Raw genomic sequence first — 12202 nt, 5'->3', positions numbered from 1 at the left:
AAAATTCACCCCTTGCTGCTCAGGGTCAGACAGACAAGGAGGCTGGTATAGGCTATCCTGTTCCTCTCTGGGTCTCAGAGGGCAGATATCCTTGTTTGTTCCCAATCTTAGGGGACAAGCACAGTTTTTTGCCATGAAGTATGATGTTAGCTGTACGTTTTTTGTAGCTGCCCTTTAGCAGGTGAAGGGAGCCTCCTTTCCCAGTTTTCTCTAAGTTTTTTGTGGTGAAAGATATGTCTCTGTCTCTGTGTCTCTGTCTCTCTATGTGCCCCTCTATGTCTCTGTCCTCATTCCTTATCTCTCTCCGTGTCTCTCTGTGTCTCTCTCTCTCTGTGTCTCTTGCTTTTCCTCACCCAAGGGGGTGTGGCCATGGGAAGTTGAATTTAAGGGGTGGCACCAGTGTCCCAGTTCCGGGCAAGGCCACCTCCATAAACACAGGACATCCTGTAGAGCTGGGGAAGGAGGTGGAAGGCTCTCCTCAGGGACCACCCTCTCCCCACCCAGTCTGAGCCAAGCAGGAGTCAGGTCCTACCCAGTGCAGCCCAGGGAAACTGCTGTCTTCCTCACCCGCATCCTTTAGGCCTGCTCCCGCCCCCTACCCTCTCTACCGAGCTCCAGTTCCAGGGGCCCAGCCACCTGGATGCCTGCCCCTGGGTGTCCTCACAGACCCCTGCACCCACTGTGTCCCTCTCTGGCCTCAGTGTCAACCCCAGACCAGCTCCCCCTCCGGGTCACCATCCCAGGGTGGCCCCACCATCCCCAAGTCCCTTGGCTAGAGCCCTGGGTCTCATCCTAGGCCCCTCCTCTATTGCAGCTCAGCACCCACACAGCCTGTCCTCTCTAGCATCTCTCCCCTCCCCTCCCCTCCCGTCTCCTCTCCAAGGCTTCTCTGTCCCTCCGCGGCCTCCCTCCCCTCTGGACTCCGGGCCCCCAGTCTCACCTCCCACCAATGGCAGCCAGAGAGATCCATTTGCTTCCAGATGCCTTTACCCTAGTACCTTCAGAGTAAAGTTCCCCCATCCAGGGCTTTGTGTGCCCTGGTCCCTGCCAACCCCTCCAGCTCCATCACTTACCTTACCACTTTTCCCCTGTTTCCAATCAAACCCAGCAGCTTACAGATTCCTGAAAAGATTGTAGGGTCCCTCACTCCCTAACCCTTGCACATCCCTCTGCCTAGAACACTCTCCCCTCAGAACAACAGCCCTTTGAGGTAGGTACCCTTACCGTCCCAGCTTACAGATGAGGACCCTGAGGCCCAGAGAAGTTGAGAACCTTGCCTAGGGTCACACAGCCGCAGAACGGCAAAGCAGAAGTTCAAACACAGGTGGCCTGGCTTTCAACACAGTATGGCTTATTGAGTCAATAATCATTGACTGGACTTCCCTGGTGGCACAGAGGTTAAGAGTCTGCCTGCCAAGGCAGGGGACACGGGTTTGATCCCTGGTTCGGGAAGATCCCATGTGCCACGGGGTAACTGAGCCCATGCGCCACAACTACTGAGCCTACGCGCCACAAATACTGAAGCCCACGTGCTCTAGGGCCCACGTGCCACAACTACTGAGACCATGTGCTGCAACTACCGAAGGCTGTGTGCCTAGAGCCTGTGCTCCGCAACAAGAGAAGCCACCACAATGAGGAGCCCGTGCACCTCAACGAAGAGTAGCTCCCGCTCACCACAACTAGAGAAAGCCCACGCGCAGCAACGAAGACCCAGTGCAGCCAAAATAATAATCATCATCATTATCATTGACTAAGCATCGTTAGATCTCCACACTGGGACTGCAAACCGTAGGTGTCCAGTAAATGCTCATTGAATGAGTGAATGGGACAGGGGCAGAAGGTGAGCCTTGGACGGTACAGGGTTCAGACCCCCCCCCCCACCAAGGACCGGGATACATTCTGAGGGGCCCAGAGCAGGGGAGAGATGTGGCCAGATTTGCCTTTTATATAGGGCCAGGCACACAGTAGGGTAGGTACCCATAAATCTTTGCTGAATGAGGGAAGGGAAGGAGGGGAGGGAAAAGGAGACCAAGGACAGCTCTCCCAGGTGCTGGAGGAAAGAAGTGTATGTGTGTGATGGGGGTCCCTGTGAATGCCCATGGAGGGGAGCTGGCCTGGGGAGTGTCATGGTGGGAGCACACAGAGGCTCTGTGAAAAGCAGCCCCAGCTCCAGGGCTGGTGGCTCCATTAGGAATGGTGTGGGCCCTGGAATCTGCTGGCTGAGGTAGCGTGGCCTCCTGGGGTTGAGCCTGAGGGCGGAGGGGCACACCAGAGCCAGGGAGCTGCACAATCGTCCAGGGGTCAGACATGGGGAGAGTAGGGCAGGTCTTCAGGCACAAGCTGTCATAAACCGAGGGCACCAGGGAGATGGGACCAGGGCTGATCTAGCCCATATGCTGCTTTTGTGTAAAAGGCACACCCCTTCCCCAAGGCACTTGACTTCCATCTGCTGAGAAACTGCCTTAATAAATATGTAAATGCATGGTGTGTGAGATAAATATGAGCCTATGTGCAGTGCACAACCGGAGAAACTGTACACAGAGACTCTGCCGAGAAGGGAGCAAAGCTTGCCAAACAGGCACAGGGGCAGATGGGACCATCGTTGACAGATGGGTAGGCTGTCTGCATCAATAGGTATCACAGGGACTTCCCTGGTGGCGCAAGTGGTTAAGAATCTGCCTGCCAATGCAGGGGACACAGGATAGAGCCCTGGTCCGGGAAGATCCCACATGCCACAGAACAACTAAGCCCGTGTGCCACCACTACTGAGCCTGCGCTCTAGAGCCCTCAAGCCACAACAGCTGAGCCCGCAATGCCACAACTACTGAAGCCCATGTGCCTAGAGCCTGTGCTCCGCAACAAGAGAAGCCACCAAAATGAGAAGCCTGCGCACCCCGATGACGAGTAGCCCCCCGGTTCGCCGCAACTAGAGAAAGCCTATGCGCCGCAAGGAAGACCCAACACGCAGCCAAAAGAAAAAAAAATAGAAGTAGGTATCACAGATTATCCCCCAGTTTGGCACCCAGAGACATCAGAAATAGGTCCTCAGGGTGTTGTAAACAGAACGCAATGCTAACCCCACACTGGGGACTCCTTGACCACTGGTCAGGTCTCCAGGGAATCGAAGGCAGTGGCAGGACAGACCCCCAGACTGGGCACCAGGGGGCATTGCTGAGCTCAGTCTAAACTCCCAAGGTCTGGGTCTGGGTTAAAACCGAGTTTGAGTCCCATTGCCCAGGGGCTGGAGTCACCAGGTGTTGGAGTCAGGCACCCGGAGGATCCTCAGCCTGGGCACCAGCTCCCTTTGGGCCATTTCCACTCCCCACCCGGGGCCATCCCATCCACTTCCAAAAATGGGCACGACTTCCTCCGCTCCTCCAGGAAGCTCCACTGTGCCCGCCCCTTCCAGGCCCGAGTGGCCGGCCGAAGCAGCCTGCCTCTCTCCCTCCCCTGTCCCCCTCCCTTCCCAACCCCCCCGTTTCCACCCCAGCTTCAGCCTCCCTGAAGCTTCCGGTCAGAGTGGAGGCACCCGAGCCCCACGATTTTAGTGTCCCTTAGCCGGGGCTTCCCGCATTCGAAGTGCAGCCAGCCCCTCAGGTCACCGTCCGACCCTCTGCCCCTCCCCCCAACCCACCTCCACCCTCCCCAGCTGCAGCTTTCGTCGTGCCCCTCCCCCCGTCCCGTACCCCGGGCGCTGCCCTGCCCCCACGGCCGCCAGGAAGGACGCTGCCTGGGTCCCGTGCCAGGCTTCTGAGTGTGCGGGCCCCTCCCAGCGGGGCCAGGAATGCGGCTGGACGGCGGGGGCGGCGCAGACACCCGGCGCTCAGGCCAACCCTATCACACAGGCTGTCAGGCAGGTGGCCCCAGCTAGAAGGAAAGCAGGATCGCCTGCCGTTCTGTCAAGCCACCACACTTGGTGACTTTATTTCGGAATCAGCTTCCAAGCTGCCTTATCCCTTGCCCAAAGAGATTTGAGACCCAGAGTGGATTTTATTTAAAACTTGCTGGATGCTCCCTTTCTTTAAGTGTTTTTTGGAGAGCTGGCTCTCAGCGCTCCAAGGACAGGATCCATCCAGCCTTTAGCCTTGTGCTTGTATTTCTGGCTCATTCTGAAAGCCCCCATCTGCCCCCACCCCATCCCCCAAGACACACAGGTGGACTCCAGGCAAGGACTAGATTTCATTTTTAAATAGTGGCCCGGGGCTCCTCCTCCACCACCATGTATACACACAGCCACATCAGGGAGACCTGGCTGAGTATATTCCAGGAGTTTAACAGAGGGCCAGTTACCAGACCTAACTGGTCTGCTTCTCAGAACAAAAAGCAGTAAAGTTTGAAACCTATCTCCTCAAGTGATGACTTCTTGGAGCCTCAGTTTTCTCAACTATAAAATGGGGCTAATAACATGCCCATCTTGTTATGAGAATTAAATCAGTTAACACATGTCAAGTGCTTAGAACTGTGCTGGGTGTCCACGGCTCAATACATGTTAGAGGTTATTTTATCACCCTTGCCTTAGCCCAGAAATAAAGCAATACACAGACTTGAGACTTCCCACGACTGGCTTTAATTTCAAAAAAACTGGTTGGGGTCTTTTCCCACATCAGGGAAAGAGTATACCAAGCTGTGCCTCCAGGGATTCAGCAGTGGGCCTGGTCCAATCACATTCCAGCCACCATGCCCTGTCATTTCATCACAAGGGCCAATTCCAGACTACCCCCATCAGCCAGAGACCAGAGGACGGAGGTGAAGTTGCCCAGGACTGGATTCTTTCTCTCCAAAGCCCCTCTCTAGGGAAGCCAGCTGTGTCTTTCAAAGGAGAGTTGGTCCAGCCACCAGGCTCAGTTTGGACACCAGATCAACATCCCAGCTCTGGGGGAGTCAGCGCCCTGGCCCCGGTGGCCGCTCCAGTGCCTGTGTGCCCACCAGCACGTCCATGAGGTAGTCCAGTTCGGCCTCATCCAGCTCTGGAGCTTCCTCCTTGCCTGGCCCATCCTCAGGGCTGGATTTGTGGCCCTCAGAGGCTGGTGCCCAAAGTTCACTGTCATACATGGATGTGTCAATGTCCTCAAACAGGCCCTCAAGCCCATCGTCCAGCAGACATCCAGTGGCTGGGCCGAGCAGGTCCAAGGCACCCAAGCTGGGTGGGGCTCCCCCAGTGGGGCGGCCTGGTGGCCCCTCATCTACCAGGGGCTGGGGAGCCTGGCTCAGGCCCTCAATATGGCTGAGGTCCTCCAGAAGGCTGGCCATGGAGGCTGAGAGGGCGGCATCAGAGCTGGCCAGCAGGTTGTCAGCTATGCTTGGGGCTGTAGGCGGGCTGGGCACAGGTGGCAGGGCAGCTGTGGGTGCCATGGACGCCTGAATTCGCCGCAGTGTGTTCACTACCAGCACCAGGTGCCGCAGGTCCGGTTCACTCTGCCGCAGGCTGTGGTGGAGCTTGAGCACCGAAAGGTCAAAGAGGGAACTGGAGGCCACGGCTGGGGGTGCCTGTGCCACTGCTGGGTGGCCAGGATCCAGCCACCAGGTGTCGACTGCCAGGGCTTCTTTCCCCTCCTCCTCCTCCTCCCGCTTTCGCTTCAGGCCCTTGCTCAGCATCATCTGTGGGGAGGGAAGAGTCACTCAGTTATGGAAAGCCAATGTGAAGTTCGGACCACTGCTGTCCGTGTGATCTTGGGCAAATCACTTAACCTCTCTGAGCCTAGGCTTTCTTAGGGAAACTTTAAGACGTGAATGATAATTGTATCTATTTCCTATAATTGTTTTAAGCAATAAATGAGATACAAAAAGCACTTAGAACAGTGCCTGGTACATAGCAATTACTCCTATGAATAAGTACTATTAATAATAACTATTAATATTTATTTCTTCGATGAACCATGTGAAATGTCCAATATTCAACCTTTTTTCTTACCCACAAAAGCAATTGTTTCACATGGTTTAATCAAATATTTATTGTCTACTAATAGTATCAGACAATAAATAAATAGACAAATACAGGAAATGTACAGATGGTGCTAGGAAGATACTAAAAGGTTCTGGAGAGTGGTCAAGGAAGGCTCCCCTGAGGAGGTGACAATTGAAATGAGCCCTCCAGTATGAGAAGGAATCAGCCATGGAAGAACCAGGGGGAAGGCATTCTGGGAATAAAGAACAACAAAGGCAAAGAAAGACCTAGAGGCTGGATGAGTTTGAACTGAAAAAAGACTCTGTGGTCAGTGCACAGAGAGAGAGGGGCTGGGGGTTGGGGCAGGGGGGTTCTGAGAGTAGGCAGAGGCAAGGAGCTTCGATTTTTATTATGAGTGTGGTGGGAAGTCATTGAATGGTTTTGAGCAGGGAGAGTGGTATTGTGGACTGATTAAGTTTCCAGAAGATCCCCTTGGCTGCTAAGAGGAAGGGGTAGGGGGATGGAGAGGGGCGGGGGGGGCGGCGGGGAGGGTGGCCCTGAGATCCATTCGAAGGCTACTGCACTCTTTGGGGTCGGCAAAGATGATGACTTGGGAGTATAAGGCGGTAGTGGACATGGAAGGAAGTTGGTCGATTCAGGATTTATTTGGGAGACAGTGGACAGAGCCTGCCGGAAAATCCTGATGGGCACGGGGTTCACGGAGAGAAGTTTGAGGACCCACACTTTCCCCGGGATGGGTGCCCCTGAGCCAACCTGCTTTTTTAAGCCAGGCAGCCTGCAGGGTACAGTACCCAGATCCTTGCCCAGCAGAACTTTAAGAGTGACCCCTCACACTACTCAAAACTGGGTCCTCGCCTCCTTCCCAGCAGACCCGAGCATCCGGAACCGCAGGAATTCAGACCCCACCCCCGACTCCGCCCCCCCAGTCCCGGCGCCCCCTAGCGGAACTAGGCCGGCTTTCCCCCGGGTATTCCGGTTCCCCATACCCCGGGACCCTTTACGCTGCCCCGCGGGACGCGGTCTTTCCTGCTTGCCACCCGGGACATAGCGTGCCTGGATCCCCGGAGAGCTGTTCTGCCCTCTCGGCCTCCGCTCGCTTCCGGAAGGCAGTGGAGGCTACTCCTCCAGAAGCGGCGGCGGCGGGGGCGGGTGAGTCACGCAGCCGGAGCCAGGGAGCCGGCGCCTCCGCCCCCTTCCCGGGCTGCGGCGTGATTCACTCGGCCTGGCCGGGGCGGGCGGCACAGAGAGGCCCGTGCGTCTCGATCCCGGGCAGCCCTGGCGCGCACCTGCCGGACTCGGGTATCGAACCTGCCAAAGGACCTCGCGGCCAGTACCCCTTCTTTCCCAGGCCTCTTCCCTTCATTTACATACCCAGGTCACCAGCTGCCAATCAGAACGAAGAGGGTGCCACCCGCGGCCAATCAGGAAGCGGTGGCGGCAGCATCGCTCGCCCGGTCCCCTTCAGCAACCGGCGCCTGAGTTGTGAGACGCAGTTCTGACTCCGGCTCACGACTCCAGACTACTGACTCCCCTTAGCTACCGCCCACTCCCGTGGCAACCCCGCCCTTCATCCAGGGATTGGTCCTAGACGGTGATGGGCGGAGCCTGTAGGGGGCAGGTTCGAAGAGGGAGGAAGTTGGCTTCAGGGCGCATGTCCGGGCAGCTGCGTGAGGGGAGGCGGGGAAGGTAGGTTGGCTCTTTGCCCTGTGGGACAGTGGCAGGGTGGGGCTTTTGTCTCCTAAGGTCGGGCCCCTCACACCTGCCGACGCACTTGCCAAACCCAGTAACTGAGCTTCTTTCGCACCCAGACCCAACAGGGGTCTACACTCTAGGCTAGCTAGGCCTGGGTTCAAATTCGGACTCACACTCCCTCGGTGTGTGACCTTGGTCTCTGAGCCTACAAAATCTGTTAAATGGGGGTCTTCTTGCCTACCTCTTGAGAGTTAGGAAAATTAAAATGAGGTAGTACCTGTAAGAGCACTATATCAGCAAATGCTGGGTAGTTGTATTCAATCGTGGTTACGGGCTGGAGTGGGAGGGTGGGGGTGGGATGCCACTGGAATCCCACCCTGGGCTCCATTCCCTAAGTAGCTGTTTGACTTTGGGCAAGTGCTTTAGTCCCTTAGGAGGGTCTCAGTTTCCTCACTTTTAAAGTGAGAGAAATAGCGTCTGGCTCAGAGGATTGTTTTGAGGATTAAATAAAACAATTCCTGCAAAATGCTCAGAGTGGTGTGTAACGTGTCCTTTTTTTCAGTAGTAGTAGTTGTGGTAATAGCACAGGTGCTTAGTTCAAGTGAGACATTCAGGGTGGGGCGCAAGTAGGCAGGAGTTTAATACTTGTCAGATAAACCGACAATGGGACTTTACCTTCTTCAAGTAGCTCATTTGCTAACTCCTCCTATGGGAAGAACTGTTTGTGAATAAAACTCCTGACCAAAGTAAGGTATCAAAAATGCTAACTAGGGCTTCCCTGGTGGCACAGTGGTTAAGAATCCGCCTGCCAATGCAGGGGACACGGGTTCGAGCCCTGGTCAGGGAATTAAGATCCTGCATGCTGTGGGGCACAGACAAAAAAAAAAAAAAAAAAAAGTTTAATTATACAAGGAGATTAAAAAAAAAAACTCAGCTAAAGAGTACCTGCCACATAGTGTTTCTGCAAGAGTTGAATTCGCATGTACAAAATTAAACACAAACACAGTCAGACAAAAACAGAATATGGGACATCTACAACACAACTGGGTTGTTCTACCAAAAATTCAATTTCAAGAAATCACAAGAAGGGATTGGTCGGGTTGAGGGGGAGGAAGTTTCAGAATAAAAGATACTATATAATTTATTTATTACAACCAAATAGGCATGTGAACCTGCATTAGATTCTGGTTTTGATTTGGGCGTAAAAACTTCTACAAAAGACCTTCTTGAGAAAACTGGGAAAATTTGAATATAGACGGAATATTAGATGATATTAGGGAATTCTTAATTCTCTTAGATGTGAAAAAGGATTGTGGTTTGTAGACAAGTGTCCTTACTCTTAAGAGATGTCTGCTGAGCTATTAATTAGGGGTAGAATGTCAAAATGTCAGCAATTTACTCTCCAATGTTTCAGCAAAAGAAAAAATGTACATACACATCTGCAGGTAAAGGAAACTTAAAATGTTGAAAACTAAACCTAGGTGGGAGGGTATTCAAGTGCTCAGAAGACATACTTTTTTTTTTCTATCATTTCTCTGTGCTTGAAATTTTTCATAATAAAAAAAGTAAAATGCTAGTCTGCTAGGCAAACTCACATAATTTCCCTCACAACCTATCTTTTTGGCCGGGGGAAAAGGAGACTCAGAGTCTCCAAGTGGGTCTTTCCAGGTCATAAAGGGAAGAAGAGCTCACAGGAGTCTGAGTTTGATTAACATGTGGTTTATTGAGCATCTACTATGTTGTGGGCACTGTTGTAGACAATGGGGCTACAGCTCTGGAATCGCTTCACAGAGCCTCTCTTCTTATGGATGAGGGGATGGATGGGGTGGAAAAAGAAATATGAAAACAAATAAATTGTGTGCCAGGCACTGTTCTAGGCACTGAAGATATGGCAGTAAAATTATAAACAAAAATCCCTGATATGAGGAGATGGACAATAATAAACTTAATAAAGCAATTACTTAGTATCTTAGAAGGTGACAAGGGAAATGGAAAAGCAGAGCAGGATGAGAGTAATGAAAGGGTGTGCAGTTTGGACAGGCAGCTGGTGGTGGCGGAGGGGTCTCCGAAGAGGTGACATCGAGCAGAGACTTGATGAAGTGGGAGAGGTAGTAAAGCTGTGGAAGAAGAGTGTTCCAGCCAGAGGAAAGGGCCACTGCAAAGGCCCTGGGCTGAGAGGTGCTGTTTCTGCTGCCAGGGAAGAGGTCAGAGAAGTTTTCAGGCCCTTTAGAGCAGGGGTCCCCAACTTACAGGCCGCGGACCGGTACCGGTCCCCCGCCTGTTAGGGACCAGGCCGCACAGCAAGAGGTGAGTGGCGGGAAGGCGAGCAACAGAAACTTCATCTGCCGCTGCCCATCGCTCCCCATCGCTCGCCTGAACCATCCCTACACACACACGTCTGTGGAAAGATTGTCTTCCACGAAACCGGTCCCTGGTGCCAAAAAGGTTGGGGACCGCTGCTGAGAGCACTCTTTGGACCTTTGTTTTTCATTCTGAGTGGGATGAGAAGACCCTGGAAGATGAATAAATGAGGAAGATACTTTCTGCTTCTGTTCAGTGACTTGGAGAATACAAATAGGACGGGGTAATAGAGAGGCCGGGAGAGCGGTGCCTGTAGCCAGGGTGGTCCGGGAGAGTCTCCCAGAGGAGGTGACATTGGAGCTGAGACCAGAAAGTGGAAAAGGAGCCAGGAATTCAAAGGGCTGGGGGAAGGGAAAAGGAGAGAGCCCGGGCCTTGGGAAATGAAACCAGAAGCGAAGCCACTGACCAGGCAGCCCTGGGGCGGAGCCTCCGCCAGCTGGGGAGGAGGGAGGGGGTTCGGGGGAGCGCCCCGCCCCCCGCCGGCCGCCCCACCTGGCCCCTGGGGAGAGAGGAGGCGCCGGCGGGGCTCCCGGGCATCCAGCTCGGGGCGGAGAGTGGGCAGGTGGGAGGGATCGAGGCCCATCCCCCACCGCGGGGCCGGGGGGGAGGGCAGCTTGCGGAACGCGGACTCTGCCCTCAGGGACCCGTTTCCCTCTGCAGGGCCAGCCTTTCCACTTATCTTGCCAGTTTCTTGACGGCTGGAGCTGGGCCTCTCTGAGCCTCAGTGTGCTGATCTGGAAAGTTGGGGTGCTCCTCGTTCTGGACTCACTGTGGTCCTAACAAGCTCCATGCTTCCTCTTCACTCCTGTATCTTTAGGGCAAAGAGAGTCCATGTAAAAGTGAGTCAGATCTCCTTCCTCCACTGCTCAATGCCATCCCATGCCTTCTATCTCACTCAGGGTTCAGGGTAAAGCTCAAATGCTCCCTACGGGACTCCCACAAGACTCTACATGATTTGCCCCCCTCAACTCTTTCTCATCTCATCTCCTAGTACTCTCCCCCTTGTTCCCTCTACTCCAGCCACACAGACCTCCAAATGGTCCTTCAAACACTCCACTCATGCTCTGACCACAGGGCCTTTGCACTGTGTTCCTGCCACAAGGATTGTTTCCCCACAGATTCACATGGCTCACTTCTCACCTCCTTCAGGTCTTTCTCAAATGTCATCCTGTCAGTGAGGCCTTCTCTTGCCATCCCATCTAAACAGCAACACCCCCATCACTCTCCTGCTCTTTCTCCACAGCAGTTACCACCCGGGACAGACTAGACAGACTACATCTTACTGTTTATTTCAGTAAACACTCAGCTGTCTCCCACTATGAAGCTTTATGAGAGCGGGAACCCTGCTTTGTTCAAGTGCCTGGAAGAGTGCCAGGTCCACAGTAGGCACTCAGTAAATTTGAGCAATTATTGGAATACTTGGTGTGCATCAGACGCCCTCTTACACACTTGGCATGATCGCTCAGTGAGGTAGGTGTTACTCCAGGTCTTGAGGGTGGGACATGGTGTGTTCGAAGAACAGTAGAGAATGGTGTGGGGGAGATGCGTTGAGGGAGGTGGGAAGGAGGCTTGGCCATTGCAAAGTTGGGAGTTCGCCTTCTCAACAACAACGACAAAAATTTGAGCGCTTATCTGTGCCGAGCATAGTTCTATGCACTACAGCATGACCCCTCTCTCTGAGAGATTTCTCCAACAGACCAGGAGCCTAAGCATAAAGAGGTCATAAATAACTTGAGATTGGATAGGTGCTACTAAGAAAATCAAACAATGGGAAGTGGGCTGGGTTGGGGGTGCACCTGGTCATGCTGAACTAGGAAGGACAGGGAAGACCTCTCTGAGAAGGGGACATTTAGACTGGTGAAACTATGGAGGAAGTGTCCTCTGCGCTGTTAACAGCAAGTGCAAAAGCCCTGGGGCCGACAGGAGTTGCGTGAGGGAGGGGAGAATGGGAGATTAAACTGGCGAAGTTAGAAGCAAGATAGGCCTTGCAGGGGTTGGGATTTTATTCTGAGTGTGAGAAGTCACCGAAAGTTTTAACTAGGAGTTAGACACGATCCACTGGGCATCCATATCTCAATGTGGACCCCATGTACCTTCTTGAGATCCCTTGACCACCTCCTCCTTCTCCGGCTTGGCACCCACCTGTTAATTACCCAGCTGTTTTCAGACTTAGATGCAATGCCCCTCTCAGGGTGAGAATCTGGCTTTGAGCCAGAAAACAAAGGCAAAATCCCCCTCCATTCC

General features: G+C 53.6%; 1 protein-coding gene across 1 annotated transcript; it reads right to left on the bottom strand.

Moving 5' to 3' along the window:
* Positions 1–4550: 4550 nt before the first annotated feature.
* Positions 4551–7402, bottom strand: SERTAD1 (SERTA domain containing 1). Its single transcript, XM_065899526.1, has 2 exons — positions 7277–7402; positions 4551–5598 (listed from the first exon to the last, which is right to left on the bottom strand). The coding sequence occupies exon 2, from the start codon at positions 5596–5598 to the stop codon at positions 4882–4884; it is 717 nt and encodes a 238-aa protein (XP_065755598.1). The 5' UTR covers positions 7277–7402; the 3' UTR covers positions 4551–4881.
* Positions 7403–12202: the final 4800 nt, after the last annotated feature.

Source organism: Phocoena phocoena, chromosome 20 (genome assembly GCF_963924675.1).
Source record: "Phocoena phocoena chromosome 20, mPhoPho1.1, whole genome shotgun sequence".
Classification (NCBI taxonomy): Eukaryota; Metazoa; Chordata; class Mammalia; order Artiodactyla; family Phocoenidae; genus Phocoena; species Phocoena phocoena.
This window is presented reverse-complemented; position numbering and strand designations above follow the sequence as displayed.

Coding starts and splice junctions, on each gene's coding strand:
- SERTAD1 (XM_065899526.1), bottom strand. CDS start 5,598: ATGATGCTGAGCAAGGGCCTGAAGCGAAAGCGGGAGGAGGAGGAGGAG.